The sequence below is a fragment of the Vidua chalybeata genome, chromosome 22 (assembly GCF_026979565.1).
Source record: "Vidua chalybeata isolate OUT-0048 chromosome 22, bVidCha1 merged haplotype, whole genome shotgun sequence".
NCBI classification, from domain to species: domain Eukaryota; kingdom Metazoa; phylum Chordata; class Aves; order Passeriformes; family Viduidae; genus Vidua; species Vidua chalybeata.
Genome location: NC_071551.1, coordinates 1,333,796 through 1,360,284, shown reverse-complemented (window position 1 = coordinate 1,360,284; position 26,489 = coordinate 1,333,796). Strand labels below are relative to the sequence as shown.

Genomic DNA, 26,489 nt, shown 5'->3' with positions numbered 1-26,489 from the left:
TGATGAATAAGAACCTGCACAAGGCCTTGAACTGGATGGCAGCTGTGAGGATGCACTAAGCTAATCTGGGGTAATAGAGCAGTTCAACTCAGGAGCTTTCAGCTTAGGAGACATTTTTACATTTAATCAGGCTTTTTGCACTGCACCTGTACAAACACCAAACCATGGCATAATGGCACCACAGTGGTGGAATAAGCCTGGGAATTACTGTGGAAATTCCCATCCACCATTCCACTTCCTTGGCACACTAAGTTCAGGAATTCTGCCTGCCAAGCACAGAGAGTGATGGGCTGGAGGCAGCTTCCCTTCAGGATGATTAGCAATTCCTCCAGGAACAGCTCCACAGAACTCCCGGGTTAGGAGTGCACCAAGGGATGCAGTGAGAGATGGCAGAGATGCTGGGCTGCCCTGTGAGAACCCAGAGCACTCCCAGCTGTAACTCTGTGCTAGAAGATGGATTTTGGTTGCTCTCCTAAGGGCAAACTCCTTGTGCAGGGCTGCTTTCCCAGCTCTGTGCAGCCTCCTCTCCTGCACAGCTCCCAGCACAGGGCAGGACTCACCTTCACATACTGGCGGAGGAAAAAGGGGCTCATGTCAGGAGGAGAGGAAGTGGTGTGAGGCTTCAGCAGCTGGCTGGTGGCCACAGGCTCCTCATCGTTCTGCTGGCTCTTCCAGTACTCCAGCAGGGACTTGAGCACGTGCAGGCAGTAATCAACAGCACCAGAGCTCAGCAAGGCAGCTGCCGTGGCACTGGAGATCAGGGAGGAAGCCTGGAACAGAGGGAAGGAGCTGGATCAGGAACACACCTGGGAACCTGCAGTGGGGAGAGCTGGGGCAGCCCTGAGCACCTGCTGACAATGTGGGCGAGAGAGCAGGTTTGGATGAAACTTTGCAGGCAGCTTTTAAGTTTGGGGTTTGTTTGAGGTTGGGGTTTTTTGGGTTTTTTTGTGTTTATAAAAAGCAACTCAAATATTTACAGAGACTCTTTTGAACAAGTGCTTAGTAAAGGAAAACAAATAAAATCTCCTCTTAAGTCTAATCTCCCCTCGACACATGTGCCAGAGGCCACTCTGCTGTGGATTAGACGACTAGGGCTTTTTTCCCTTCTTTTTTTTTTTTTTAAAGTTGGGATTTCTATTTGTTTATCTGGGATTTGGCCAGCTGGGCGTGAATCCTGGTAGAGAAAGAGTTCCTGTTGCAGCTGCCGCTCACAGGCTCTGCTCCACCCAGGTATTGCTCCACCTGCATTCTGCAAGACGAGGAGCTTTGATTTCTGTGGGAAGCTCAAGTGAGTAACAAAGGCTAGAGAAAAAGCTACTGTAAATAAAACTATTAAAGCAGCCCTGTAAATCCAAACAAACCCCACAGCTCATAAGCTCATTAAAATTTGATGCAGTTCAGACTAAATTTTTTAACCTCTATGCTTTTTTATTAATCTCCTTCCCACCACACATACTGCTTTTTATGCCTTATTACTGTACCTTTTAGCAACAAATATCTAAGGAATCCTCTTAGCGACTTTTACGTTGACACAGCAGCATATTGCTTTCCAATAATCACATTACAAATCCTCTTTAACCCCTTCAGCACTGGTGAGATGCAAAGGGAAAATGTGCCAGACCGTTTTAAGTAACATCATTAATGTGCTGCCCTGAGCTCAGTCTGGAACCATGCACAAAACAAGAGCATCCAATTGTCTTTACACGGCTGCTTCCTCCAGCCCCAGTTTCAAAACTCTTTTTCCACAAGAGTTCAGTAACATTACATGTTCCCTATGCATTTTTCCAAAGCCCTCTCACAGATTTTTCAGTTTTACACCTGTTATTTCAGTTAGCAGCTTTTAGATCGTCTCTGATGAACAAAAGCCCCCCCCAAACACATAATGGATTCCCAGAATGGTTTGGGTTGGAAGGGATCTTTAAGTACATCCCATTCCACCCTTCCACTGTCCCACATTGCTCCAAGCCCTGGCCAGCCTGGCCTTGGACACTTCCAGGGATTCAGGGGCAGCCACAGCTTCTCTGGGCAATCTTCACCCTCACAGGGAAGAATTTCTTCCCAATATCTGACTTGAATTTCCCCTCTTTCAGTCTGACCCATTCCCCCTTGTCCTGCCACTCCAGCTCCTGATGAAAAGTCCCTCTCTGGCTTTCCTGTAGCCCCTTCAGACCCTGGAAGGTGTTGTGGGTTCTCCACACAACCTTCTCCCCTCCAGGCTGAGCATCCCCAACTCTCCCAGCCTGTCTCCACAGGGGAGGTGCTCCAGCCCCCTGAGCAAGTCTGTGGCCTCCTCTGCACTTGCTCCAACAGTTCCATGAGTTCTCATGTTGAAAACACCAGAGCTGTGTGCAGTGCTCCAGGTGGGGTCTTGTGAAAGCTGAGTAAAGGGGGAGAAAATCATCCCCTGACAAAGCAATTTGGAGAATGTACCTCACAAATGGAAGTCTTGGATCCTGACTTGGTCCTGGACATGAAGACACTGAGCAGCCTCATCACCACCAAGTGCACCTCGTTCACAGGGGAGCGCTCGTTTTTCTTGGACACATCCTGCAGGAAAAGACACATCCTGCTTGCTCAATCCCAGAGCTGAGCAGTGTCCCAAGCCTCTCAAGTTCAGTGCTCTGATCCTCGGGAAGCATTTGTAATTTAAGCTCAATCAATAAGACTGAAAAGGCAGCACAAATGCCTCAACAGAAGGGTAGGCAGAGGCCTGGCTGACAGAGAACAGTCCCACACAAATGAAAAGCTTCATATGTCAATCATGCATTTAGTGATCAGGGCTCTTCTCAGAGTTTAATTCCAGCAAAACAAATTTTCATGCTCACTTGTGGATGTCAGACCCAGGAAACAGTGGGAGTTCCACTCATGTCATTTTCTACCTTACGTGAAAGGAGACAAAAGGAATAAACTGCCTGAAGACAACCACACAGCAATGTTTCTGTGACTCCCAAGTATTTAATTCCTCCAAGGAAAGAAATCCTGTCTCGAAGGAGCAAATTCAGAGCATGAGCCCACACTGCACTTTACCTTTTTGTCCATGCCCAGCTCTGCAATCAGCTGGGACAGAAGGTTATCCAAAGCTCCCTTGTCTTTCTCATCATCTCCATCTAGGTCTGTTGTGAGCATCAGAATAACCTGGGAAGAGCAGTCAGAGAATTATTAGAGGGCAGGTTCCACATTACCAAGATAACTATCTTCCACAAAACAGAACAGATTTTATCTTGATTTATAAGTGTTCTTTCCCAAACCCAGCCTGTGCCTCACATCCTCGTATCAACATTCAGCATAAATCCACAAGACTTTCCCAAACGCATTTGAACTCAAGGACTGGAGCCCTCAGGCTCCTCAGTCAGCTGTAAAGTCACACTGAGAAAAGGGCACAAGTCCAGCCAAAACCTGTGGGTAAGGAATGCTTTGCAACAGATGGACTCACACTGTGACTGGGCAAGAAGGAGAAAAGCACAAACAGAAACCAGAGATTGAACTGTTTGATTTGGGCTTAACTCGAAGCCCTCCTCACTCACCTGCATGTAAGGGATGGCCCGGACCCCCCCCACGTTCCTCAGCTGGGGGAGATTCTGCAGCAGCCTCTCCAGCAGCATCAGCCGGACCATGTGCAGCCTGGGGATTCAGAGCCAGTAATCAGACACAGCACAGAACACTCCACACCCAGCAGGGTCTCCAAGAGAGCACTGCAATCTGCCCCAGAAACCCTAAGCCACCAAATCCCCCCAGGGAGGAGAGGACTTCTCAGACTTCATGGGGGAGCGATGCCAAAGATGCAGAGCACCTCTGACAATGGAGCCACACTGCCCAGGCCTGGCCACCTGGGGATTGCAACTGCATGGGAACATACTGCAAATCAGCTCCACACTGCATTGGAGCAGGGACTGAGCACCTGCTCCCAGAGAGTGAAAAGCTGCCCATGTTCCCAAAGGACACTTGCATATGCTTTTGTCCTAAAATTTCACAGGCTCCCAAGATTTTAGTGATTCCATGTTAACTAGACTCATGCAGCACTTTTTCATCACTTCCTAGAGGCAGCAGTTTTGTGGGACACACACAGGGTATGTTTATCACACCACATGGTGATTGCACACAAGGTGCACTGAATAGGTTCCCCAGAGAATGGGCACAGCCCCGGGGCTGCCAGAGCTCCAGGAGCGTTTGGACAACATTGGGGTGAAGAGGGTGGGATTGTTGGGATGTCTGTGCAGAGCCAGGGGTTGGACTGGATGATATTCGTGGGTCCTTTCCACCTCAGGACATTCCATGATTTTGCAGTGGCAGTTTGCTCTAGTCTGTGTTTCTGACTTTCCACTTGGGTTACCCGGCAGTCACAAATGGTGCTCCTGGAACTGCAGCCCCGCAGCCCCCTCCCCTGCAAACATCCCCCAGAGCACTGCTCTTCCTGAAGAGGAAACAAAGCCTCTTGCCTGTTGCTGGTGTGGACGTCCCCCTCTGCCTCCCCTTCCCCCTCGGAGCCCTCTCCCTCCTGCTGGCCCGTGGTGGTGCTGATGGCTCCTGTGCTGGAGCTGACGCTGCCCGGCCCCGCCGGGTGGCCCTCGGCTGTGGTGTCCCCATAGGCGCTGCTCCGGCCAGACACTGGGAAAGGAAAACAGGGAAACACAACCTCAGCAACTCAACAAGCACCTTGCCTGCTTCATATCCACCAGCACAGCTGAGCTGCACTTTGGAATGAATCGTGGTTCAAAGGAGATGCTGCCTTTGGTTCTCTTCTTAAAGCCACAAGAGAGGCTGAGGATGCATTTGTAGAAATCTTTGCCACCCTCGTCTTTGTGGCCCAAGCTGAACTGGTCCCACAGCAGTAATTTAAACTCAGTCAGACAATGCTTGGATGGGCGGTGTAGACAATCAGACCATTTTTTAATACGAGTCTGTGATTATTTTTCCTGGGTATCAGTCCCAAACTAAAAAGAGAGAAATTAATCCTATCTCATCCAAACTTAACCAGCAGCATAGTGGATTGTCTCAGTCTTGCTCTAGGCATTCTGAGAGGCAAAGGCTCCGGGGAGACCTTGCTGTGGACCCCCATACCTTATAGAGTACTGGGTACTTATGGTACTTATGAAAAGGAGGGACATGTTATATGGGGAGAGAGTGACAGGACCAGGGGCAGTGGCTTTAAGCTGAACAAGGGCAGGATTAGATGGGATATTAGGAAGAAATTCTTTACTCAAAGGGTGATGAAGCTCTGGCACAGGTTGCCCAGAGAAGCTGTGGCTGCCCCATCCCTGGAAGTGTCCAAGGCCAGGTTTGACAGGGCTTGGAGCAACCCAGGATCACGGAAGGTGTCCCTGCCTTGGGGCTGGTACAGGATGATCAGAAAGGTCCCTTCCCACCCAAACCATTCTGGGATTTGATGATTCTGTTATCACAGCCAGCAAAATCTGCTGCAGATTTCACACTTGCAGAGAACCACAAAAGGCAGACAACATTCCATCTGTGGGCACTCGGGCAGAACCCACCAGAGGATGGATGGCAGCAGCCACTGGGAACTGAGATTCCCTCTGTGCCAGGGATCACCCACAGCTCCCATGGTAGGCAAGGCTGTGGCAGCAGGGGTGCTGCAGGGGTGCAGCAGGGAGGAAGCATGGGGTGCAGTAGGGAGGGAGCATGGGGTGCAGCAGGGAGTGCAGCAGGGAGGAAGCATGGGGTGCAGTAGGGAGGGAGCATGGGGTACAGCAGGGGGTGCAGCAGGGAGGGAGCAGGGGGTGCAAGAGGGGCTGCAGCAGGGTTGCAGAAGGGGTGCAGCAGGGAGGGAGCAGGGGTGCAGCAGGGAGGGAGCAGGGGGTGCAGCAGGGGATGCAGCAGGGAGGGAATAGGGGGTGCAGCAGGGGGTACAGCAGGGAGTGCAGCAGGGGTGCAGCAGGGAGGGAGCAGGGGTGCAGCAGGGCTCACTCACCGCTGTGCTCCCCGGCCACCGAGTCCACGGCGCTGCCGCCGCTCTCCGAGCCCACGCTGCCGCCGTGCTCCGCGGGCGACGTCCGCAGCGTGGAGCCGTCCGTGGCCGCTGTGCTGCCCTCGTCGTCAGAGGCTGGAGCTAAGAGAATAAAGAGAGCTGTTACAAGTAAAAACACTGCCTGGGAACAACTGCAAACGACGCTTGCGCTACCAGGGAAAGGCTGCAAGGATTGGGCTTGGGGTTTGGGGACAGCTCCAAATGGAAAGGGAGCTTGGGGGTGACCAGCAGGACAGTTAAAGCAGTGGAGGGGAGCTATCCCGAGAGGAAGGCTTCTCTATCAAACACACAGGCATGCATAGTTACTTAAAGAACAATGTCTGGTTGCTTATAAATGCAAGGGAAATACATGTGCTCATGCTTTGTTTTGTCTGCTTTAGTTTAAAGAGAGGAAATAACTTCCTCAGAAGTCTACAGTGAGAGTCAATCAAAGCAGGAAAAAGCTGTAAGTACACTCTCAAAAATACAAGAAGCCAACAGTAATAACTGGCTCTTCCAAACCATATTTGCAAACCAATTTTAAGGCATTACTTAGGTCAAAATCTGAAAAAGAAGATGCCTTGCAGTGAACAGTTACCTGATGCTGTTGTGTCTGAGAGTGTTCCAGCATCGAGAGAGGAGGAGCTGGGAGCTTGGCCAGACAGTCCTAAGCTCTGCAGTCCAAGGGCACTGCTGCTGCTCCCTGCAAGCAGAGAACAAGTTATGAGCATCTTTCATTTGAGAGAATTAAGTTAACTCTGGCATTTTTTGTACATTTCATAGTTCTGCTATCTTTGGTTTGCCTCATTTCTTTCCCAGTTTTCATCCCCTTTTTGCCTGCCCACATCTGACCTTGCTGATCTTGTTGCAGGCTCAGGGCAATAGCCAACTCCACCATTGTCTCATCATCTGCATCGGGAGGGATATCCAGCATCGGAGGGAAGCCCTCCGCTCCAGCCAGAAGAGCCTCCAGAGGAGAAGGATTCCCATTATTCACATTCTCAGAAGTCTCCAAAACCATGGATTCGGACTGTGGAGAGGAAACACAGTGAGCTTTCCCCAGACCATCACCAGTAAGGGATCACTACAAACAGGTTCATAAGAACTAAATTAACTTAAGTCCTGGCACACTTCAAAGGCTCCAAGGAGAAGCTCTGGACTCACCACCATCTCAAAGTCCCCGTGATCCACCTCGCTCTGCTCCTGGCTCTCCTGTCGGATGTGCTCTCCATTTGCTATCCCAGAGCTCTGCAGCTTGTCTTCTGCATCGTCATCATCATCATCATCCTTATCTCCTGAGTGGCAAAGCAGGAGTTCATAAATGCACAGCTCCTCATCCCATCCCAAACAAGGCAGTTAATGCTGGGAAAAAACCCAAGCTACCCTCAGTTAGCAAGAGACTCCCTGACACACAACTTGTTTCAATACTGAAAAACCTCTCTTGGATGGAGCTCTGATAATCTTGATCTGCACACATCTTTAATGTGCACTGATTTATCAGAACCTGAAAACATGCATAGAAATACTAACTCTAGATTACTACTCTCTAGATAAAATGATCAGATTTTCCTGTCACTGAAAGGGGAATATCTCAGAGAGATCTCCTTTGTTAATCCCAAACTCTCAATGAAAAGTTGAGAGTTTATTAAATAAAAAGGGGTTTAAGAGAGCAAAAGAAAGGGAAAAGGCTGATTTTAGTCTTTTTTAGTCTCGGTTTATAACAAGACCACTTTATTTCCTTGTCCTTTCTGACCAGTCAAGAGGCCATGCTGGCTTAAGCAGAGGGGTGCCCTGGCGTACCCATGGGGGTGTTGCTGCGGGGGGACGATGGAAGGGTCACGTGTCGCCGCTTGTTCCGGGGTCTCAGCACCCTGATCAAAGCTTGCTTGCAGGAAAAGCTTACTGCTGGGTCCTGCAGGGTGAACAGTTCATCATTACACTCATTAAACTCTAAGTCCTTTTTCACAGCATTTGGAAAGATGGCTAAAAATACACTTGTGACTCTTTGTCAGTCATGGTTCATGTAGGACACGAGTCGAATCCCACAAAGCAACACACTTGTAATTCCACATGCAGCACATGACAAACATTACTAGAACACAAGGAGAGAGGGAGAATTCTCCTTCATTCACTTCTGGCTGGGTGTTTTTGGCAGTATTTTGTGTCTGTACTATGTATTCACATTCTGCCCACATGTAATTTTTTTCCCATTATAGAATCATAGAAACATTTAGGTTGAAAGAGCCCTCTGAGACCAAACCCAACACTGCCAATCCCTCTAATCCATGTCCCCAAGTGCCACATCTACACTTTCAAATCCCTCCAGGGGTGGGGACTCAACCACTGCTCTGGGCAGCCTGCGGAAGGCTGGAACACCCCTTCCACAAAGAAATTTTTCCAGATGTCCTGGAACCTAAACCTCCCCTGGTGCAATTAGGGGCTGAGGCAGAGCAAAGCAAGGTGACATACTGGGCAGAGTAACATCTGCATGTAGATCTTGGATGCAGTATGGATACAGTCCAGCTCACACGTGCAGTATCCATGGATAATATCCACCAAAGCATTGACTGTGGCTTCAACGTGAGTGAGACCTAGCAGGAATAAAAGCAGGAATGAAATCAGCTCTCTCTGTATTTCAGTAGAGAGTGAGGCACTGCAGGAAGCATCTTTTGTTTGCAGACTTCAAGGCACAATGTTAACAGCACAAATATATTGATTTTCAATCCAGACTGAGCCAGTCTCATCTGTCTGATGGAATATTGTGAACTCCATACACCAGCACCACTGAATATCCTCTAACACCACCCACGAAGACAAATGTAGGTAAATCAATCATAAGTCCCTTTTTCCTGGCACAATACACGTGCCCCTGAACAAAAGCTTTGAAGCAGAATCTGCAGCTCCACATCACAAAGCCCTCAGTGCAGCACTAGCATTGAAAAGTCACATTCTCTGCTCACAAACTTAAAATAGGCCCCTCCAGAAGCCACAGGCTAGCCAACAGCAAAGGAAGAGCTCTCCCACCTGGCAGGCAGGCAGGGGCCAGGAAGGCGTTTTTGGGTTTTGATGCATGGAGCTTCCAGAAGTGGTTCACCAGCTGGGTAATGAAGGTGCAGCCCTCTCCTTCCGCGTGTTTCTGGGCCTCCTGCCCTTCTTCACTCTCTGCACAGATTAAAGAAACACCTTTCAGAAATGTGCAGGGGAAAACCTTAATGAAGGTAACACCAAGTTTATTTGAAATGGCTTTTTTCAGAGGCTTTGATGTTCTCATCAGCAGGATATCACACACCTACCAAATGTGTCAAATACAGTCTCTGCCACTCCGAACCCAACACCCCAGCACAGCTTCAATTATCACAACAGAAACTTAGAGAAAATTACAGACTTATCTACCTGTTTCCAGCTGTGGCAGCTTTGATTCTGTGTAGTGGACCAGATTGTTAGGTCTCATAATAGCAATGGATCGAGCAGTGATGACCAGCCTCTGGAATACCTCGGGATCAAGGTCCTTTCCTTCTTTGGTTGAGGAAGTCAAATACTGAATGGCTTTGCTTAACAGTGCTTGATCCTGTAGAGTGAGAGATAACACAGGCAAAGAAAAACGACTGCAGCACAAGAAAGCAGCTGAAGCACAATCACAGGACAGATCCTGGGGAAATCCAGCACCTGTCATCTAAAGAAGGGCCACCAGTGCTAAAAGGTCACAGAATCACATGACTCTGGTGAAACACAAAAGCCAGCAGGGCAGGCAGCAGGAGCTAAAGGGAGATGGGACAGGTTTGTGCTGCATGCAGGAAGGGCTCTCTAGGGCTCTGCTGCACCTCAGCCATGACCTGGCAGGTTCCAGGAGCCCACAAATCCACACCCTGGGCAGTACCTTGTGGTTGTGGTAGGCTGAACGGCTGGTGTGCAAGCTGGCCAGGAGGCTCTTGGTCTGCTGCTGCACACTGGAAGGGGCTGGCATGGACAGCAGCACAGTAGCCAGTTCCTGAGCTGCAATCTTATTCTTCTCCTAAGAACAGACAAATCCATTAGTCAGTATATTTACCATCACTCAGTGTACCTGCAGCTCCCCTCCCTCAATACCCTTTTGATAGCCTCCCTCCATTTACTATTTGACATTTAGGGAACACTTCACATGTCTACACAAGAAAAGTCCCTTTGAGATTTATGGGCTCCTACCCTGCTGTTTCTGTAAACGAGGTCACTCCTCAGCACAAAAAGCCCACCAGCGCTAAATGCAAATGCCAATTGTCATTCTAAACTAGTTTCAAACGCTTTTGGCTAAGGCAACTTTCAGATCAGTGCTCTGAGCAAAAGGGATGCGGCTCTGCTCCTATCAGGCCCCCGGGGCTGCAGGAGGTAGTGCTGAGCTCGCCCCTCCTCCCCCAGCTCCAAAGCTCAGGAATGTATTCAGAAAGTTACTTGCCTTCTCGTTGACTGGTCCCACAGCAAAGCAGCTTTCCAGCGCTTCTAAAGAACTCACTACTAGCCTGGAGGGAGAGAGGAAAGCAGGCTTGAGTACAGCAACCCTTCTCTCTCCTTAGCACTTTGCTTTATGCGGGCTACAGTCATGAGTAGCTCAGAGACAGCTAACGAATGCCAAGTACAAAATCAAAGCATGATAAAACCTGCCACAGGCACCATGCATATCATTTCATTGTGTTACAGACCAGAGTTAAACCTGGCTCACGCTCACAGACAAACTTAGGACTGCTTTAATAATCCACAGCTGAAAGACAGGGGCTTTTCTCTCCCAAAGAGGATAAAACATTTCCTTACGCAGCCTGCAGCAGGGATAACTTGGATTGTCTTGACAGTCCCAATTCACCATGGCCCCCAGACGTACAGATGACTGCAGATCAAGGCTGGCTATGACACATGGGAAAAAGCGGAACCGACTTTGCTAAGGGAGCAACGTTCTACTCGCTTGCTATTTTCACACAGGTTGCTCTTTCCAATTTGGAGTTTCAGCACAAAATATTCCAGAGGAAAATTAACTCCGAGCACTGGGTGTGACCCCAAGCGAGGGATGCTGAGGTTCAAGCAGGCTGGGAAAACACTTGTCCCGAGGGAAAACCTGATTTACAAGTGGCAGCAAAGTCCCTGTAGCAGCACACAGTTCAGGTAGAACTACCTGAAATGCCATCTGACACACCAGAAGGAGCAGGAAGATACAGGAAAAAGCAGGGAAGAGAGAGCATTAAGGGGAAAAATAGCAGTGTAGGATTGGAAGGTAGAAGGAACAATTGTCTGGTCTGGTGGTGGTAAATAACATCCCCCTCCCCACAGCCACCCTCATAAAGCTTGGAGGGAACAGAAGTGGGATAAGAAGGCACAAGGAAGGAACAAAACAGAGAGGAGTCTGTCAAATAAACAACGGTTATGCTGTGTACAGCAAAAATCTGCAAACCACCTCATCTTTACATGTGCTAAACTATCTGCCATGCAATGACCAGAATGTAAAGAAGCAAATGTCACTTGGAAAACAAAAAAAAACCCAGTCACCAAAAGCCACACCATGTGTTCTGTCTCTGACACACACTCATTCGTGCAGAGAAAAGGATGCCATACTAACCGGTCCAGGGTGGTTAGGGACTCAGTGTCAGAACTTTGGGGGAGCAAAGAAAAAGGAAAAAAAAAAATGTGTAAAGCTCACGGAAAAACTCCCTAGAACACATTCTAAGCAAAAGGCAAATTAAATGGGGAAATCAGGAAGCCAGGGGAGCGTCAGTCTAAGCAGAGTCTCTCTACCTGGGCAGCACACACCGGACTGGAGCAAAACAAAGACAGAGACGAGCCAGGTCACCTCACACAGAGAAGCCAAGCACCACTTAAAGCACCACCCAGGCTTAAATTCGAGTGCAGACACCACACTTGGATAGAAAAGCTGCCTCCTGCCTGCCATTAGCTGTTCCTACTCCAAAGGCCCTTCAGAAGGTAACACCAATTAGGAAGCATAATTTTTTTATATCTGAATTTTTAGAATATAATCCCACTGCTCTGAAAAACCAGAGAGCATGTCTGTGCTGAGAGGGACATCTTGTGGGGATGTCACAGCAGAGGAGGGAAGGAAAGGGAAAATAAACACAGGAAAAAATCCCATGGACTATTAGACAAAATATTAAAGGATGGCTGAACAGGTCCTTCAAATGGGCCTAAGTGGCACTTCAAGCCCTGAGCCTCCACTTGAGAATTTCAGTCAGACAAACTTAACCACCACTTCCTCACAGCTGAGCAGTGACTGTTTCCTCTGAAACGCTCATTTTTCAGCAGTACCAGTTCCTCTTTGAGCTGTTTCCCTCCTGTCCTTGCTGCTTTTACAAACCTTATGATACAGACTCTATGAGTTCAAAGGAAAACGGAGCATGGACATAAAAAAGAACACAAGTTCTGTTTATTCACTAAATTTATGTCCAGGTCATCCTTGGGGTTTGGTTCTCAGCAGGGATATGGGGGAAAACCCAACACCTTCCCCAGCACAACAGCTCAGCCTGAGGCACACGGCAAGTTGGTGGGAGCCACAAGCCTAAAGCAGGGTCACATACAAAGCCTTCCTCAAAACTGAGCTTAACTTCAGAGAGGCCTGACCTTTGTGAGCTCCAGAGACCATAAAAGGGCCAACTTGAAATGAAAGAATGTACCACAGCAGCAGAAATTGCTTTGAGCTCCTTGAGACTGCTGAAACACGAACTAGGCAGCACAAGCAAGCACACAGATCTACCCATCTACTGCACCAGATCAACCAAGAGCCACCACAAACCCTCCTACCAAGATAATCAATCCCTAATTTCAGTTGTTGCTGTGTAAGGCAGTGAGAACAACTCACTAATTCCCTCCAGTTCTCCAAGTCAGGAAAAGCACACAAGTGCACCCAAGTGCCTACCACAACAACAACCCATTTCCAAGGAGAAATAAGGGAAAGACTATGGAAATACCTCTCCAGGACAGTCCCACTGGCAGCAGCAGGGGCAGCAGACTCGGTGTCCCCAGTGCCATTCCCTTGGTTGAGGTTTGGGGGACAAACGTTGCTCACGGAAGCAGACGGGAAGTCCTCGGGGGGCTCGTCAGGCCAGCCAAACTGCTCTTTGGTTTTGCCATAAATTTTAATGGAATCCATCATGGTGACTCCAGCAGGATCCACAGAAGCCCCAACTGTAGCAATGAGAGAAATTTCTTAAAAACTGAGAAAGCTGTAGTTTTTGGATACAAACCAGCCTCATTTCACAGGTTCAGGACAGCAACTACACTGTCATTAATACACAGCCACTGACACGGCCATCTCCTTTTCAAGGCCACTTTCCTTCTCTTACCTCAGCACAAAATCATTGAGCTGAACTACTGAACGTTCACTCACAGCAGCAAGAAACTGGGCCATAAATCAAGTTATCAAACGTTCAGGTTCCCCCCTCAGACTGTTTTTGCAGTCAGGGCAAACAAATGGATTGTGGCAACTCCCTGCTGTGAGGCGAAGCAGCGTCACCCCACCCAAACCAACCCATCAGCTGGTCAGAGCAAGCAGTGCACACAGCCTTACTGAAGATGGTGAGTTTCTTGTCGGCCTGCAGGGCCTCCTCGCGGGTGAAGGGGAAGTCAAACCAGCGGGCACGGGTCATGTTGAGCTGCATGGTGCGGCCGAAGATCTCCAGGTAGGACGGAGCTCGCTCGATGGCCTGCGTGCCGATCTGGATCCGCATGCCCGTCATCACCATCGTACTGTTGTTGTTGGTCACTTCAATGGTGAAACCCCCAGGCTGCAGAGAAAAAAACCACAGCTCAAAGGATCTGTATGCCCATCGTCACCATCATGCTGTTGTTGTTGGGTCAGTTTGATGGTGAAACCCCCAGGCTGCAGAGAACGAACCACAGCTCAAAAACTCTCTCTGAAGGCAAGGACTCTGTACAGAGGTGCCTCCACTGTTTACTGAATTAGAGTATTTGTGCAGGGTCATTTGAACAAAGCAGACTCCTTAAGGCAAGGCATGGTATCAACATGAACAGTAATGTCACCCAGAAGCCCAACAGAGTCCCCAGCCTGCCCCACTCACCTTTGTGTTGGCCACGTACATGCCCGTGGAATTGAGCCGGTGCTTTATCTGCTGGGCATTGTACACCTGCAGCAGGTCATTGCCCCCGAACTCCACGTCTGTGAGCTGCTGGTTGTGCTCAAAGAAGTCAATGGGGAAGTTCACCTGGCTGGATGTGCGAGTTGCTAGAAGGGGAAAGAGATCTTTATGACAAAAGACGTTCTAAACAGGCAAAGTTGTGCTAAAAAACCTGCAGAAACAACTCGCCTACTTTGGAAAGTAATTCTATATAAATCTGTTGGATTTTTTACTACTCAAACTTATGAAGAAGAAGGTGAAAAAGAAGGACTAGTCTCTGTCTAAAAACTTTTATCTTGTTTTATATATATTACCATATTTTAAAAATTTAAACTCTGAGTCTTCTACTATGTGATATTATACACTTTTATTTAAACTATGCACTAATAATCTTAGTTTTATTATTTAATTTTGGAAGCCTTCTCTACAGCTTCAGGTCAAATGCAGTGTTCTCTTGAGGGTCAGTGCCAGTCAGCACAGAAAGTCTAAAATTCTCAGTAACCAGGGTTCCAACATTCATCTATGGAAACATTTTATCCACTTAGCCAGTACTTAGGTAATTGTCAGAATGAGTGTTGTAAGTATATTTAGATGATGTAGATCAATCTTTATATCTCCATTAGTGTCCTGGATTGCAATATAAGCGTGTATTCTATTTGCCATCTCTTAGAGGTGTGGCAGTTATCTTCTGTTAATTGGGCAGTTTTCTCTCTCTTCCATAAACCAATCCTCCCTCTAGGAAATAGCTTCTGTTCATGGGCCATTGAGTGTCGCTGCATAGCTGATAAAATTCCATCGTCTCATTGGGAGATGCTCCGCCCAGGGGGAGGAGCCAAGCATTCCTACCTGGATACAATCTGAGATTTTGGGACACCACAGCAGCCTTTGCCCACTGCATTCCCAGAGGAAGACCAGGCCCATCTCCACCAGCCCTGGAGCTTCAGAGGAAAACTCCAGCCTTGTCCAGGATCCCTGCTCCAGCAGAAGCACAGCTGGCACTGCAGGAGGGCTGAGCCACCATGGAATGGGACTGTGCCACCACCCTGACCCACAGGGTGCCAGGGCCTGTTCTGACTCTGTCAGTGTTGTTTTGCATTACTGCATTGTTTATTTTATTTTTTTAAATTTTCTTCCTGAATAAAGAACTGTTATTCCTGCTCCCATATCTTTGCCTGAGAGCTCCTTAATTTCAAAATGATAACAATTCAGAGGAGGGGGTTTGCATTTCCCATTTCAGGGGAGGCTCCTGCCTTCCTCAGCAGACACCTGTCTGTTCAAACCAAGACAGATTTTGGCGCCTTGATCCTGTTCTATTAACAGAAGCTACCTGCCACACCTCTAAGAGATGGCAAATAGAAGACACACTTATTTTGCAGTCCAGGACAATTAGTTACAGAGGTCACGTGAGGAGCCCTTACTGATGGCGGCTGCCTTGCGCTTGCGCACAGGTTTCATGATGCTGATGACGCTGCTGGGCTGCAGAGAGGGCTGCAGCCAGTAGGACGTGTTCTCCACGTTGGCCATGTAGATCCTCAGGCTGCCATCCTCACACAGCAGGATCATGGTGGTCCTCTGCTGCTCATTGCAGGCCGTGTGACGGATGGCCACCATGTCCTGGATCTGCAAGGCAAGCAAGGGAAGGGCTTGGCAACTCTTGCTCAGAGGAACAAACTCTTTGTACTAAAATAGCTGCCAAGACTGGAGACCTGGTTGATAGAACAACAAGAAACCAAATTTTAAGTGTCAAAAGTACAGGGAACCCTGGCTAACCTTTGCTTTGGCTGGCAAGGTCTTAATCTCCTGAATGAGGAAGGTGTCTGGCTTCACCATCACCACCAGTGGGACACCTGTGGTCTGCTGGACACAGCACACCAGGCCAGGGTGGTTCATCACCTCAGACCACTGACACAGGGCTGGAGAAGTCTTACTGCCACCATTGGAACTGCAAAAGACAAAGGGCACAAAGACATTCATTTAAGGAGCAGCACAAGCAAAACCACACAAATTTCATTGTGTTCAAATCAGTTAAAGCTTTGTCCTGAGCAGGGATTCAAGCACTGCATCAATTAACATTGTCTGGTTTACAGGTGAGAAACCCGAAACCGTCACCACAGTGGGCAGAAACCACAAGCACCCCTGTCCTCAGCCCTGATCTCTACCCTGCAAACTCGTAGAAAAACTGGCTTAGTGTTGCATTTTTGCCCCAAATCAAGGAGGTAATTTATAAATGGCTTTCAGCAATGGTTTTATCTGAATGGATGAACAATTCCATGTTTCAACACACCCAGCAGCAATAAGTAAAGACTTCTGCAGGAGAATCAGTGTTTGCTCACTGGAAGAAGTGGAAACAGAGCTGCAAAAAGACTAAGCCAAACTCAACTGGAGTTCAGGAGCTCTTGGAACCTGACCCTCCTTCAGAGCCCACTCATGACAGTGCCTTTGTGTCAGGCCAGTGAAGAGTCTGTGGCCTGAGCGCCCAGCACTGTGTATCAAAAAACAAAATAGAACTGTCTTTTTCTTGCCACATTCATAGAGTAAGAGACTGGTTTCCCTCAAGGGAGTCTGAAAATCAGCCTTAACATGCACAATGCACAAAGTCCACTGCAGCAGTGGTGCTGAAAGGAAACAAAGACTTCCTTCTCGGCCGCCTCGGTGAGGGCTGATAATCCCATCGGTTCCAGCGGCTGCACCTCGAGCAGCTCACTCTGTGCAGCTCCACTGCTCTGCACACACCTTTCTGCTCTGAAATCCTGCTGGGAGGACAAAATGCATGTGTGGCTCACTGCTGAAACAGCCAGCTTTGCTTTCTAATCATCCTGCAACTGGGATATCATGGAATTCCTGAGCTGGAAGGGACCCACAAGGATCACCCAAGTCCATTAGGACAGAAGGATCATGAAAAGTAGCAAGAAATCATCAGCCAACAGGGAATCTTCACCACACTGTCTGGCCATTCAGAGCAGGGATGTTTAATAATAAGCAATATTTATTAAAAAAAGAAAGAAATAAAAATGCAGGGAGTGTCCCCCAGGATCCTCACCTCTTGATGTTAATTGGGAAGAGCCGCTGCACTTCCAGGCTGGCCCGGCTGATGGTGGCTGCGAAGGATTTGCCTTGGCAGTAGCTGAAGAACAACATCTGCAGCACGTGGGAGTAATACACTGACACCCCCCCTCCTGCCACCTGGCCATTGCTGTCCTGGGGGATCCAGAGAAATGCCAACATTTAACATAAACACAAACATCCCCAAACACTCTGTCAGGCTTTTAAATTTACGATGGAATTATTCCCAAAGCCGCCCCTCCTCCCCAGCAGTGAGAGAACAGAGCCCTAAATGACAATTTTCTAAGCTGAACTCCTGGGTGAACTCATCCATCAGACACTTCAAAGGCTCTGGGAGGGGATGCTGAGCCTGCACACCCGGAGGCTGTAGGTAACACCCTGAGCTCCCGCAGCTGTGAGCCTCAGCGCTGTGTGACAGTGCCACATGGAGCATCCCCTGGATGCCCAGCTCATAAAAGACCTTCCTGAAAGCCTCCTTCCCATCTATTCCTGTTTTGAAGCAGGCTGGGGTAAAAACACTGGAGAGATTTTAAAGGTCATCCTCAAGAGAAGAAACAAAGCCTGATTGCAGCTCTCCAGCCCCAGCCATGGTGATTTATCCCTTCTGCTCCTGCACCTTTGGAGTGCCTTGCTCTGAGAACAGCACTGCTCTGAAGCCATCTCCCTGCTGAGAAGTCCTGCTGGGCATGACTTCAGAGCCAGCCATGGAAAACACGCTCCATTTTCTAGATGAAAGGATCAAGGGGTTTAATTTTCACCCCCACCTCCTTTTACTGTAAGGATATTTCTCTCTTTAGAGGAATGAGAAAGCTCCTTGATCTAGATCAGGGGGCTTGAAAGGAGAAGGAAAAAAAGAAGGAAACTTCTGCCTTCAAACAGAAGATGCAAAAAAAGAGAGAAAGGGAAGTCACCAGCACCTTCAGGTCCTCGTGGTTGACTTCAAGCACATTGGTGACATAGAAGGGCCCGTGCTGGGCACTGCTGGCCTCCTCCATCAGCTGTGTGTAGATGTAGCCAGCAGAGGACATGATCACAATGATGTTCTTCCCCTCCTCGTTGAACAGGAAAGTGACATCCCTGATTTTGGAACTCGGTAGGAGGAAGTAGAAAGTTGGACTCAAGGCATCTACTGAGAGGTCATAAATCTGTGGGAAGAACCAAGGAAATAATTAACTACAATGATTATCAAGACAGTAATTAGCTGCTACAATACAGAACAGTGCAAATGAACAAGAGCTGAGATGAGGGAATCCCCATAAGATGTTACAGTTCGGGGCTTTTTTTCTCTTTGAATTTTTTGGGTTTGCTTTTCCTTGCAAGAACAGCCCAAATGTCCCAAATTTATATTTCCAATTCATTTCTAAGAATATTACGACATTCTCCCACATGCAACTCCCTGAGGATCCAGACTCTGATGTCTGCCAGAAGCTCTATCATCAACAGCTCATGGCCAGACATACCTTCACAAAGTCTGCAGTGACAATGGCCAGCTCTGTTTGAGATCCTGGTAGCCACACGGCTTTGATGATGAAATTCCCAGTGGCCAGTTGGGGATGAAGCACCAAATGATCAGAGACTGATCCAGAGCTGCTGAATGTTAACACATGACAATCCTGGAGTAATGGAGAAAATTGGTTAAATATTAAAACAAATGTTTACAAATACTTGAAGCCAAGAATGGAGTTAAAAGTCAGTATTTCTCTTACAGCAAATAATGATTCAGAGAATCTAAATCTCAATTTCCTACACTGAAGATAAATGACATGAAGGTTTGAAAAGAAAAAGGCTATAGAGAGTGCAGCTTTTTCTCAGCTAAATAACACATCTGTAGATTCTGCACTGGGAAAGCTGAATCTAAATTTGGGAGAATACAAAAAAGAGGAGTTCTTGCCAAAGAACACTAATTGTTACAGACTAATTTTAACATACTAAGTTTGACATGACTAAACCTTGGCTCTTGTCTTAAAATAAAATCAGCCTAAATACACTAAGAAATACTATTTTGAGGCACTGTCTCATTAATTATCTTGTTCATACAGGTCCTGCTTCTTTTACCTTATCTATCTAGTAGGAAAATGAATCAGGAGCTGAATTAGTGACAGAACTTTGGAGGCAGCTCCGTGCTAACTCCTCAGAGCAAACAGTGCTGTTCCAGCTGGCTTTCAGCTGATGTTTACAGCTCCCTGAAAAAGGCTTTGGCAGACACTTACCTTCAGCCCACACACAGCCAGGTAGTCCTCCTTGCAGGGATTCCCAGTCAGGCTCAGCACAGTGAACGGGACGGGCGCCGATGCCAGGCGGGTGAGGGTCAGCTTCCTTTTGCTGGAGTCAGCTTGTTTCAGCAGGGCTGAGAGCTGGAGCACTGTGATCTGCACCACAGAATGAGCTCAGTTATCTGACTGTAACTGAGGGCAGTCAGGCATTTCACTTCCAGATCCCCGTTACAGAAGCAGAACCACCTGCTAAACTTGGTTATCTGACTGTAACTGAGGGGAGTCAGGCATTTCAAGTCAGATCTCACAGTTATTCAGTTGATTCTGAATCAGAATCATCAAGGCTGGAAGGGATCCATGAGATCACTGAGTCCAACCATCACCCCAGAACTACCATAATAACCCCACACCACATCCCCAAATGCCATGTCCAGACACTTCTTGAACACCTCCAGAGTTGGTGACTCTACCACCTCTCTGGGCAACTTATTGCAATGTCTGGGCAACTTATTCCAAAGTCTGACTACTCCTGCAGACAAATTTTTGTTTATATTAACCTCCCTTGGTGCACCTTAAGGCCATTTCCTCTCGTCTTTTCTCTGAGTCATGGACCCCCTCCTGACTCCAAGCTTCTCTCAGGTGGCTGCAGTGAGGTGGGTGATGGCAGTGAGTTCTCACTGCTCTTGCTGCAGGAACTCTTCTTCCTTAACAGTTTTTCCTACAAGAGGTTCCCCATAGCTACACAAAACTTCACACCAGATATCAAGACAGGCAGAACAAACCTTAGTCCTGCCTGTTCCTCAGCACTGTTCCCTTTTCCTGGGAACCCAGTGCATCCAGCACTGTTCCCTTTTCCTGGGAACCCCGGGATCCAGCTCTGCTCCCTTTCCCTGGGAGCCCAGTGGCTCCAGCGCTGCTGTTCCACTTCCCTCGAGAGCCCAGGGCTCCAGCGCTGTTCCCCCTCCCTCGGGAGCTCAGGGCTCCAGTGCTGTTGTTCCCCTTCCCTCGGGAGCCCAGAGCTCCGTGTGGGGGCTCACCTTGCCCTTCTCGTGGCTGACAGCCAGGTGCTGGCGGCGGCCGTGGGGCGAGGACAGCACGCACATGGCCACGCGCCGCAGCACGTGCGCGCTGATCAGCTGCCGGATGGTCTGGCCCTGGTCCCCGCTGTAGTTCATGCGCACGTTCTCAAAGGCGCCTTCCTGTGAGCCGAGCGTGGGGACCTGAGCCAGGGAAAGCACCAGAGGGTGTCACTGGAATGTCTCTGTTTAGAAGCCACTCCCCCCGTCCACACTGTTAATTCCTTTTGTTCCGTACCATCAACTGATCTGTCATTTCTACTGATTTGTCCAAAGTGTGGAGCTCACTGAGAGCCTGCTGGGCACGGCTGCTGCTCCCCATGGCTGAAGCTTGCTGGAAGTTGACCTGGATGGCATCCATCAGGAAATTCAGCATCTCCAGCACCAAAGGTGCAAAGGAAAAGTTGGCCTACAAGAAACAGATCAGGCAAATGAGGAAGAAGATGCTCCTGATGGGAGCTGCACATAAACTGCTTTTTAAAGCCTGACGTCCCTTTATGACCCTCTCATCTCAGCTTATAACCAACCCAGCCTGCCCAAGATCCTCATCATTACCCATCTCTGTTTAGCAGCTGACAATTATACCTGGGACTGCAGCTCCTCTCGACAGCCCTCCACGTTTCTGCACAGGCTGCTCTTTTTGGGCTTCTCCTCGTCAGGGCCCTTGCCCTCGCTGATGGTGACCTTGGCCTTCTCAGCTGGGGACGCGCTCGCGTGGCGGATGACGCTCTCGGGCACGCGGGGCTCGCTCTGGAAGGCTGATTCCTTCATGGTAGAGCTCATCCCACTGCTGGGAGTTCTCTTCACCAACGCCTGGGAATGACAGAGCAACGCTAAAATCCCAAACCAGGCTCAACCTGGCTACTGATGAAGTGAATGCAGATTGTAAAAGTAGCAAATTGAGCATAGTTCTAAAGAAATAACATCCTGCATGTGACTCTCCACCCAAGGATTAAAAATTTTCCATATTTAAGATATAATTATTTCATTTGCTGCTAGTGGAAAACATGGGAAAAGGTGTTCTTTGCTGTGCAGCAAATTCTGTAAAGGCAGGTGGAATCTCAGGAGTCATGAGGACACATATTTACCAGTGCTCTTATTTGGTGAAAAAAAATTAATTTCCAGGCAAGCTGTAAATTCTGAGGGTTCATTATAAAGTCAAAGCCTTCAAGTCTTAACACTCTAGCATACCCAAATCCTGATATAACTTACTGCAGAACAGAAAATTGCAAAGGACTTGAAAATCTGAAGACAGAAAGAATTTACCAGGCAGCTGCCATCCTCCTTGGCTCCACAGTCACAGAAGAAGGATCCGTACTTGGCGTAAGAAATCTCATGATCCTTGTGACAAACTTTAGCACAAACTGTGCAAACACCAACCCCATCAACCATCTTGCAAGTGTGACAGTGGTACCTGCCCAAAATAAGCCAGGTGAGTTTTGACAGGCAGTGCCTTGAGGCTCACAAACTACACTAGTTTCCTTCCCAATGGCCAGAAATACCAGGCTGAAATTCTGAATACAAGCTTGAGATTCTTACCAGTGTTGATTCATGAATTCTTTCTGTGTGATGGTGAAGGTACAGAGTTTATTACAGAGAGAATCTTCATCCTAGCCAGAAGAAAATAGTTTTAGGAAGGTGTCGCAACTGCAGTACACGTACAGAATAAATTCCCCAGACACCAAAGGTACATTTTAAGAATAGCAAATTTTGGCAACAGTGAGCTAGAAGGCAGCTGGTATCAAACCACATGGAGAGAGGAGATGGTGACACATTGTAGTAACATGAAATAGTTAACAAGAAAAAGAAATAGTAACAAAAAAATTGATACAAAAAAATAAAGAACACATTCTAACAGCTTTTTTTCACTACTCAACAGCATTTAAAGTATTAATCTAAGTTGTTTGATGATACAAAAACTACTAATTGCCAGCCAACCAGCAGGAGCAAACTTATTTTATTCCATTTCTTCATTTTTTAATTAAAAAAAAAAAAAAATATTTGTTGACATCACAAAGTCAACACATCTAGGCAGGAATGACAGATCCTCTCCTCCAGACCTGACATGTTGGGTCCTTCACTCAGTGAACACAAAGTCTCAACCGATAAACTGAGTGATTTGGGAGGTTCAAAATGAGCCCTCCTTGTCCTTTGCAGCATCCTCTGTGCCTGTTGCCTACCGAGTCCTCAGCCTGAGAGTCCTCCTCCTCCACGGCCAGCTCCTCCACCCAGTCAGAGTCCACCTCGATGGCACGCTCCTCGCCGTCCACAGACAGGTGGCTGGGGCCCTGCCCGCTGCTCTGGCTCAGGGCGTTGGTAACATCGGCCAGGTAGGACACGATGTGGCACGTGCACTCCAGGATTGTCACGTGCTGGGGAGCAGAAGGCAAGGAAAATCAGAGGCAATGCTCACAGCCCACAACAGCTGCTACAGGGCATGAACACAGGAGAGTCACCCCATGGCCAAATGGCTTTAAAATTCCCACCAGGCAACCAAACCAGGACAGCTGAACTCGTGTCTGGGAGTCATTCCTGCAAGTGAAGCACCAGCACAAGTCTTACCTTCCCTTGCATGACGTTGGCATTCATTTTCTCTACCACGTTCTTTTGAGACAGGTATTTCTTGCTGCAACACAGAACACTGGGAATTACTACAGAATAAGTTCAGGATGAAAGGGATCCTAAAGCCCATCTCATCCCACCCCCTGCCATGGGCAGGGACACCTTCCACTATCCCAGGCTGGACCAAGCCCCATCCAACCTGGCATGGAACACTTCCTGGGATGAGGAGTCCAAAACCCCTCACCTCAGCTGACAGTCTTTGGAAAATATAAACTCAGTCTTGACCAACTACTTCAAGCATTTAGTTTGCTTTAGATTAACAACAGGGAATGCATAAATGCAGTAATTAAACCATCCAGAGTAAAGAAACAAAATGTGATTGTTTGGAACAGATGGACATGAATCAGCCTCCCTCAGACACTATATCCCAAACAACAAACAATAAACTGAGAGAGAAGGGATTATCTGTAAACGCAAAATTCTGTCCCCAGAACACCAGAAAATAAATTTTAAAACCCCACAAATGAAGCCATCAACAGTACAGAGCTCACTCTTACCATCTGCCCAGCCAGTCCACAGCAGCACCATGAAGCTGGAGGTGTCCTGCCCCTTGTCCTGCACTGGCCAAAGTTGCCATGACGACCATCAGCTCAGGAAAGCCCGTGCCATCCCCATTGGCCAACATTTCTGTTGCCATTGGTATCAGAGTGCTGAGCAGAACGGTGCACACACCTTCCCCCACTTGGCTGAGCAAAAAGAGGAGAATTTCACACAGGTACCACAAAGAACCAGCAGCAACTCACGTGAGATTGTTCTAGAGAACAAGAAGAACGCAGAGCACACACAAGACAGGACCAAGGCTGAGCTTTACCTGTTCTCCCGAACAATGTAAGTGGTCAGGAGCTGCAGCAGCTGCCTGTTCTCCTGCACCACGTCCAGCTGGTCCGAGTCCTTGGGGGGGGACATGGTCATCCTGGTCAGCCAGGCCTGCAGTCTCACTGGCTCCACACAGGCCAGCTGGGCCAGGGAGCCACAGAGGCGCAGCAGGCTGGGGTTTGGGCTCTTCTCAGCTGGGGGGAAAGTTACTGTCAGTGACAGATGCTCCAAGCAACATGTGTGAAAATGGCTTTCCTTGAAAGCGTGAAGCTGTGACCCCACTCCCTCCCACATCCAAGCACCTTCCAATCTCAGACAATACAAGAACAGTGTGAAGTGGAAAAGGCAGGATGGAGGAGATCCTACTGGCACTTACTCAGCTGGAAGAGCTTGGTGAAGAATTTCAGCACCCTGTTACAGAACTTGGCCGAGAGGTTCTCGTTGGCTGTTGCCATCATGATCTGCACCAGTTCTCCACTGTACAGATGGGAGAATTAAGTCAGCTTTGTAAAGAGCAGCTCATTTCCCTTTTCCACTGGCTCCATTTCTCTCCACCTTCACACTTCAGACTGGCAGGAGTTTGTGTTAGCACTGCTCAGCAGTCAAACCACAGAAACTGCTTTCAGCCAAACAGCAAACCCAGCTCAGACCAAAACTCATAAATGGGCTCCTCAGTAGCATTTCAGTGTTCTCTACATATCCAGTCACAAAAGGGCCTGAACTGGCTCCAAAACAGAAGTCAAGATTTTCTTGCCTATCTTTCCCTTCCATACTAACAGTGTGCAGCCACCAGGCTGCTTTCATTCTGAACTGTTCAACAGGTAGAGAGAAAAACCAGGCAATGGTTTTCTGATGGAGAAAGCCTCTCCTCTTGCTCACCTCATACTCAGAACACTGTGGTTGTGCGAGGCTGTTTCTATCACAGCTGTTCTAGGCTGCTGCCAGCACAACTTATCTTCAGGATTCTAAGGCAGGCCAACCCCCCTCCCCCACCCTTAAAATTATCAACCCACAGCCCCACAGAAGCACTGAGAGAATTTGGGATTTTGCAGCTTGGTCTGTAAGTGCCTTATGGAGCAGCATCTCTCAGAAACCTGCTCTGACAGAATTATCCTGCAAGATTCCCCACTGATCATCACCGTGAGGCCTCTCTGAATATTTCATTTGGACAAAGATCCAGGTCCTCTCCCCACCAGAGTCTCTTCCCACTCTCCTGCACTGCCTGAAGGATATCCTGGCTCTACAGAGTCTCTATTTTCCTGCACAATGGCATTAACATCACCTTGGTGTCTACACTGACAAGCTAAGAGAAAATGGATGAGAAATGAAGTCCTTGGGCTACAACTTCCATGGTGACTTCACCTTTCTGAAAAGAATTCCTCCATGGCTTTTCTGGCCTGGCTGCTCTCCAGCTGTTTCTCCAGATGCTGCAAACATTCCTCCAAGATGGACTCATCCAGGCCACTGAGGATTAAAAGAGGGATAGATAAGGATCAAATATATGAAGACGAAATAAGAACATTTAAAAACAATTTCAACAATCACAACAGTTCTGCGAGGCCAGAAGTGATCTATTTGCCATTACAATTCCAGTAATTTTTCCACCAATTGAAAGCAGCTCTTCCTCCAACAGACAGGAGAAAAACAATGGATGAACAAACAACTTTACATAAACACCAACAAATCCACCAAGCTGGAACAAAGGGACACATGATGCTGTAAGGCAAGTTCCAGCCACAAACCTAAAATAATCCAGACCTTTCAGACACCTCACACACAAACTCCTATAAAGAGCTGCTCCTTTTACACTTTAAGTCTCTTCTACTGTTTACTCCTCCCCATTCTCTCTTGCTCTCACCCCCACTCCACAATTCTGGTAATGCGAAAAAAAAAATCTCATATTTATAGTATACAAGTACAGAAGCTTTCAACAGATAAAATAAACTGATTTTTTCTGTTCCAGAACCAACCCTGCTGTAGCCAATCTTTGCACACAGCTTTGTTACCTGTTTGGGTCAGAATGATGAGCCAGTATGTTATAGCAGCCCGTGATCAACTTCTCATAAACACGTGCCAGGAACTCATCGGAGTCCGCCGGGCCCAGGATCCTTTCCAGGGAGTTGCTGCTGATTTCTGCCACACTCTCTGTGCTGCTCTCCAGAAGGAGGGGCAGCAGGGAATGGATCACCTGGGGTGGGTTCGGATCATCTGACCAGCTTGAAAAGAAAAGGACACAAGTTAATTCTCCACACAATGTATCAAAGATCATCCCTGCTGGAAATCAGAATTCACATTAAGTGAGGCACAACTCTGGACGGAAGTCAGTGATGAAACCCTTTCTGGAAAGGTGGGATAAAAACACTGGCCCAGCCATTCTCCCCCTCAGAAAAAAAGTCACCCTTTGGAAAATTCTACATGTTACTTTTGCATATATACAGTTACAGCATCTGCCTAGACAGTCCCACTATCATATATCATGGCTTTGGGGCTTGTCTGCAGTGTCAACAACTACTTTTTGGTTTCAGAATACTTTAGACTAACTCCCTGAAAAAAAAAAAAAAAAGGCATTTCACTTTTCCTTAAACATTATAAACTTCACACAAGTGAATGATAACAAAACACAAATGAGTTA

At 47.9% G+C, this 26,489-nt stretch overlaps 1 protein-coding gene across 4 annotated transcripts in view; it reads right to left on the bottom strand.

Moving 5' to 3' along the window:
* The window catches only part of UBR4 (ubiquitin protein ligase E3 component n-recognin 4), an 81,517-nt gene that overhangs the window by 36,902 nt on the left and 18,126 nt on the right, over window positions 1–26,489 (bottom strand). The window contains exons 29-65 of one of the 4 annotated variants that reach the window (XM_053963063.1): window positions 25,864–26,073; window positions 25,220–25,321; window positions 24,234–24,334; window positions 23,853–24,051; window positions 23,539–23,727; window positions 22,982–23,045; window positions 22,600–22,791; window positions 21,959–22,029; window positions 21,686–21,833; window positions 21,005–21,232; window positions 20,658–20,828; window positions 20,381–20,563; window positions 19,341–19,499; window positions 18,591–18,743; window positions 18,048–18,275; window positions 17,108–17,265; window positions 15,838–16,009; window positions 15,486–15,687; window positions 14,011–14,174; window positions 13,500–13,716; window positions 12,901–13,117; window positions 11,541–11,573; window positions 10,392–10,455; window positions 9,840–9,974; window positions 9,356–9,530; window positions 8,987–9,124; window positions 8,432–8,553; window positions 7,763–7,874; window positions 7,127–7,257; window positions 6,815–6,992; window positions 6,561–6,665; window positions 5,927–6,082; window positions 4,437–4,605; window positions 3,525–3,621; window positions 3,028–3,135; window positions 2,431–2,547; window positions 561–770 (exon numbers count right to left, since the gene is read on the bottom strand). In XM_053963063.1, the coding sequence (XP_053819038.1) occupies window positions 561–770; window positions 2,431–2,547; window positions 3,028–3,135; window positions 3,525–3,621; window positions 4,437–4,605; window positions 5,927–6,082; window positions 6,561–6,665; window positions 6,815–6,992; window positions 7,127–7,257; window positions 7,763–7,874; window positions 8,432–8,553; window positions 8,987–9,124; window positions 9,356–9,530; window positions 9,840–9,974; window positions 10,392–10,455; window positions 11,541–11,573; window positions 12,901–13,117; window positions 13,500–13,716; window positions 14,011–14,174; window positions 15,486–15,687; window positions 15,838–16,009; window positions 17,108–17,265; window positions 18,048–18,275; window positions 18,591–18,743; window positions 19,341–19,499; window positions 20,381–20,563; window positions 20,658–20,828; window positions 21,005–21,232; window positions 21,686–21,833; window positions 21,959–22,029; window positions 22,600–22,791; window positions 22,982–23,045; window positions 23,539–23,727; window positions 23,853–24,051; window positions 24,234–24,334; window positions 25,220–25,321; window positions 25,864–26,073 (5,578 nt within the window). The remainder of the gene's footprint in view (window positions 1–560; window positions 771–2,430; window positions 2,548–3,027; window positions 3,136–3,524; window positions 3,622–4,436; window positions 4,606–5,926; window positions 6,083–6,560; window positions 6,666–6,814; window positions 6,993–7,126; window positions 7,258–7,762; window positions 7,875–8,431; window positions 8,554–8,986; window positions 9,125–9,355; window positions 9,531–9,839; window positions 9,975–10,391; window positions 10,456–11,540; window positions 11,574–12,900; window positions 13,118–13,499; window positions 13,717–14,010; window positions 14,175–15,485; window positions 15,688–15,837; window positions 16,010–17,107; window positions 17,266–18,047; window positions 18,276–18,590; window positions 18,744–19,340; window positions 19,500–20,380; window positions 20,564–20,657; window positions 20,829–21,004; window positions 21,233–21,685; window positions 21,834–21,958; window positions 22,030–22,599; window positions 22,792–22,981; window positions 23,046–23,538; window positions 23,728–23,852; window positions 24,052–24,233; window positions 24,335–25,219; window positions 25,322–25,863; window positions 26,074–26,489) is intronic. The other 3 variants (XM_053963065.1, XM_053963066.1, XM_053963067.1) reach the window with 3 other exon arrangements.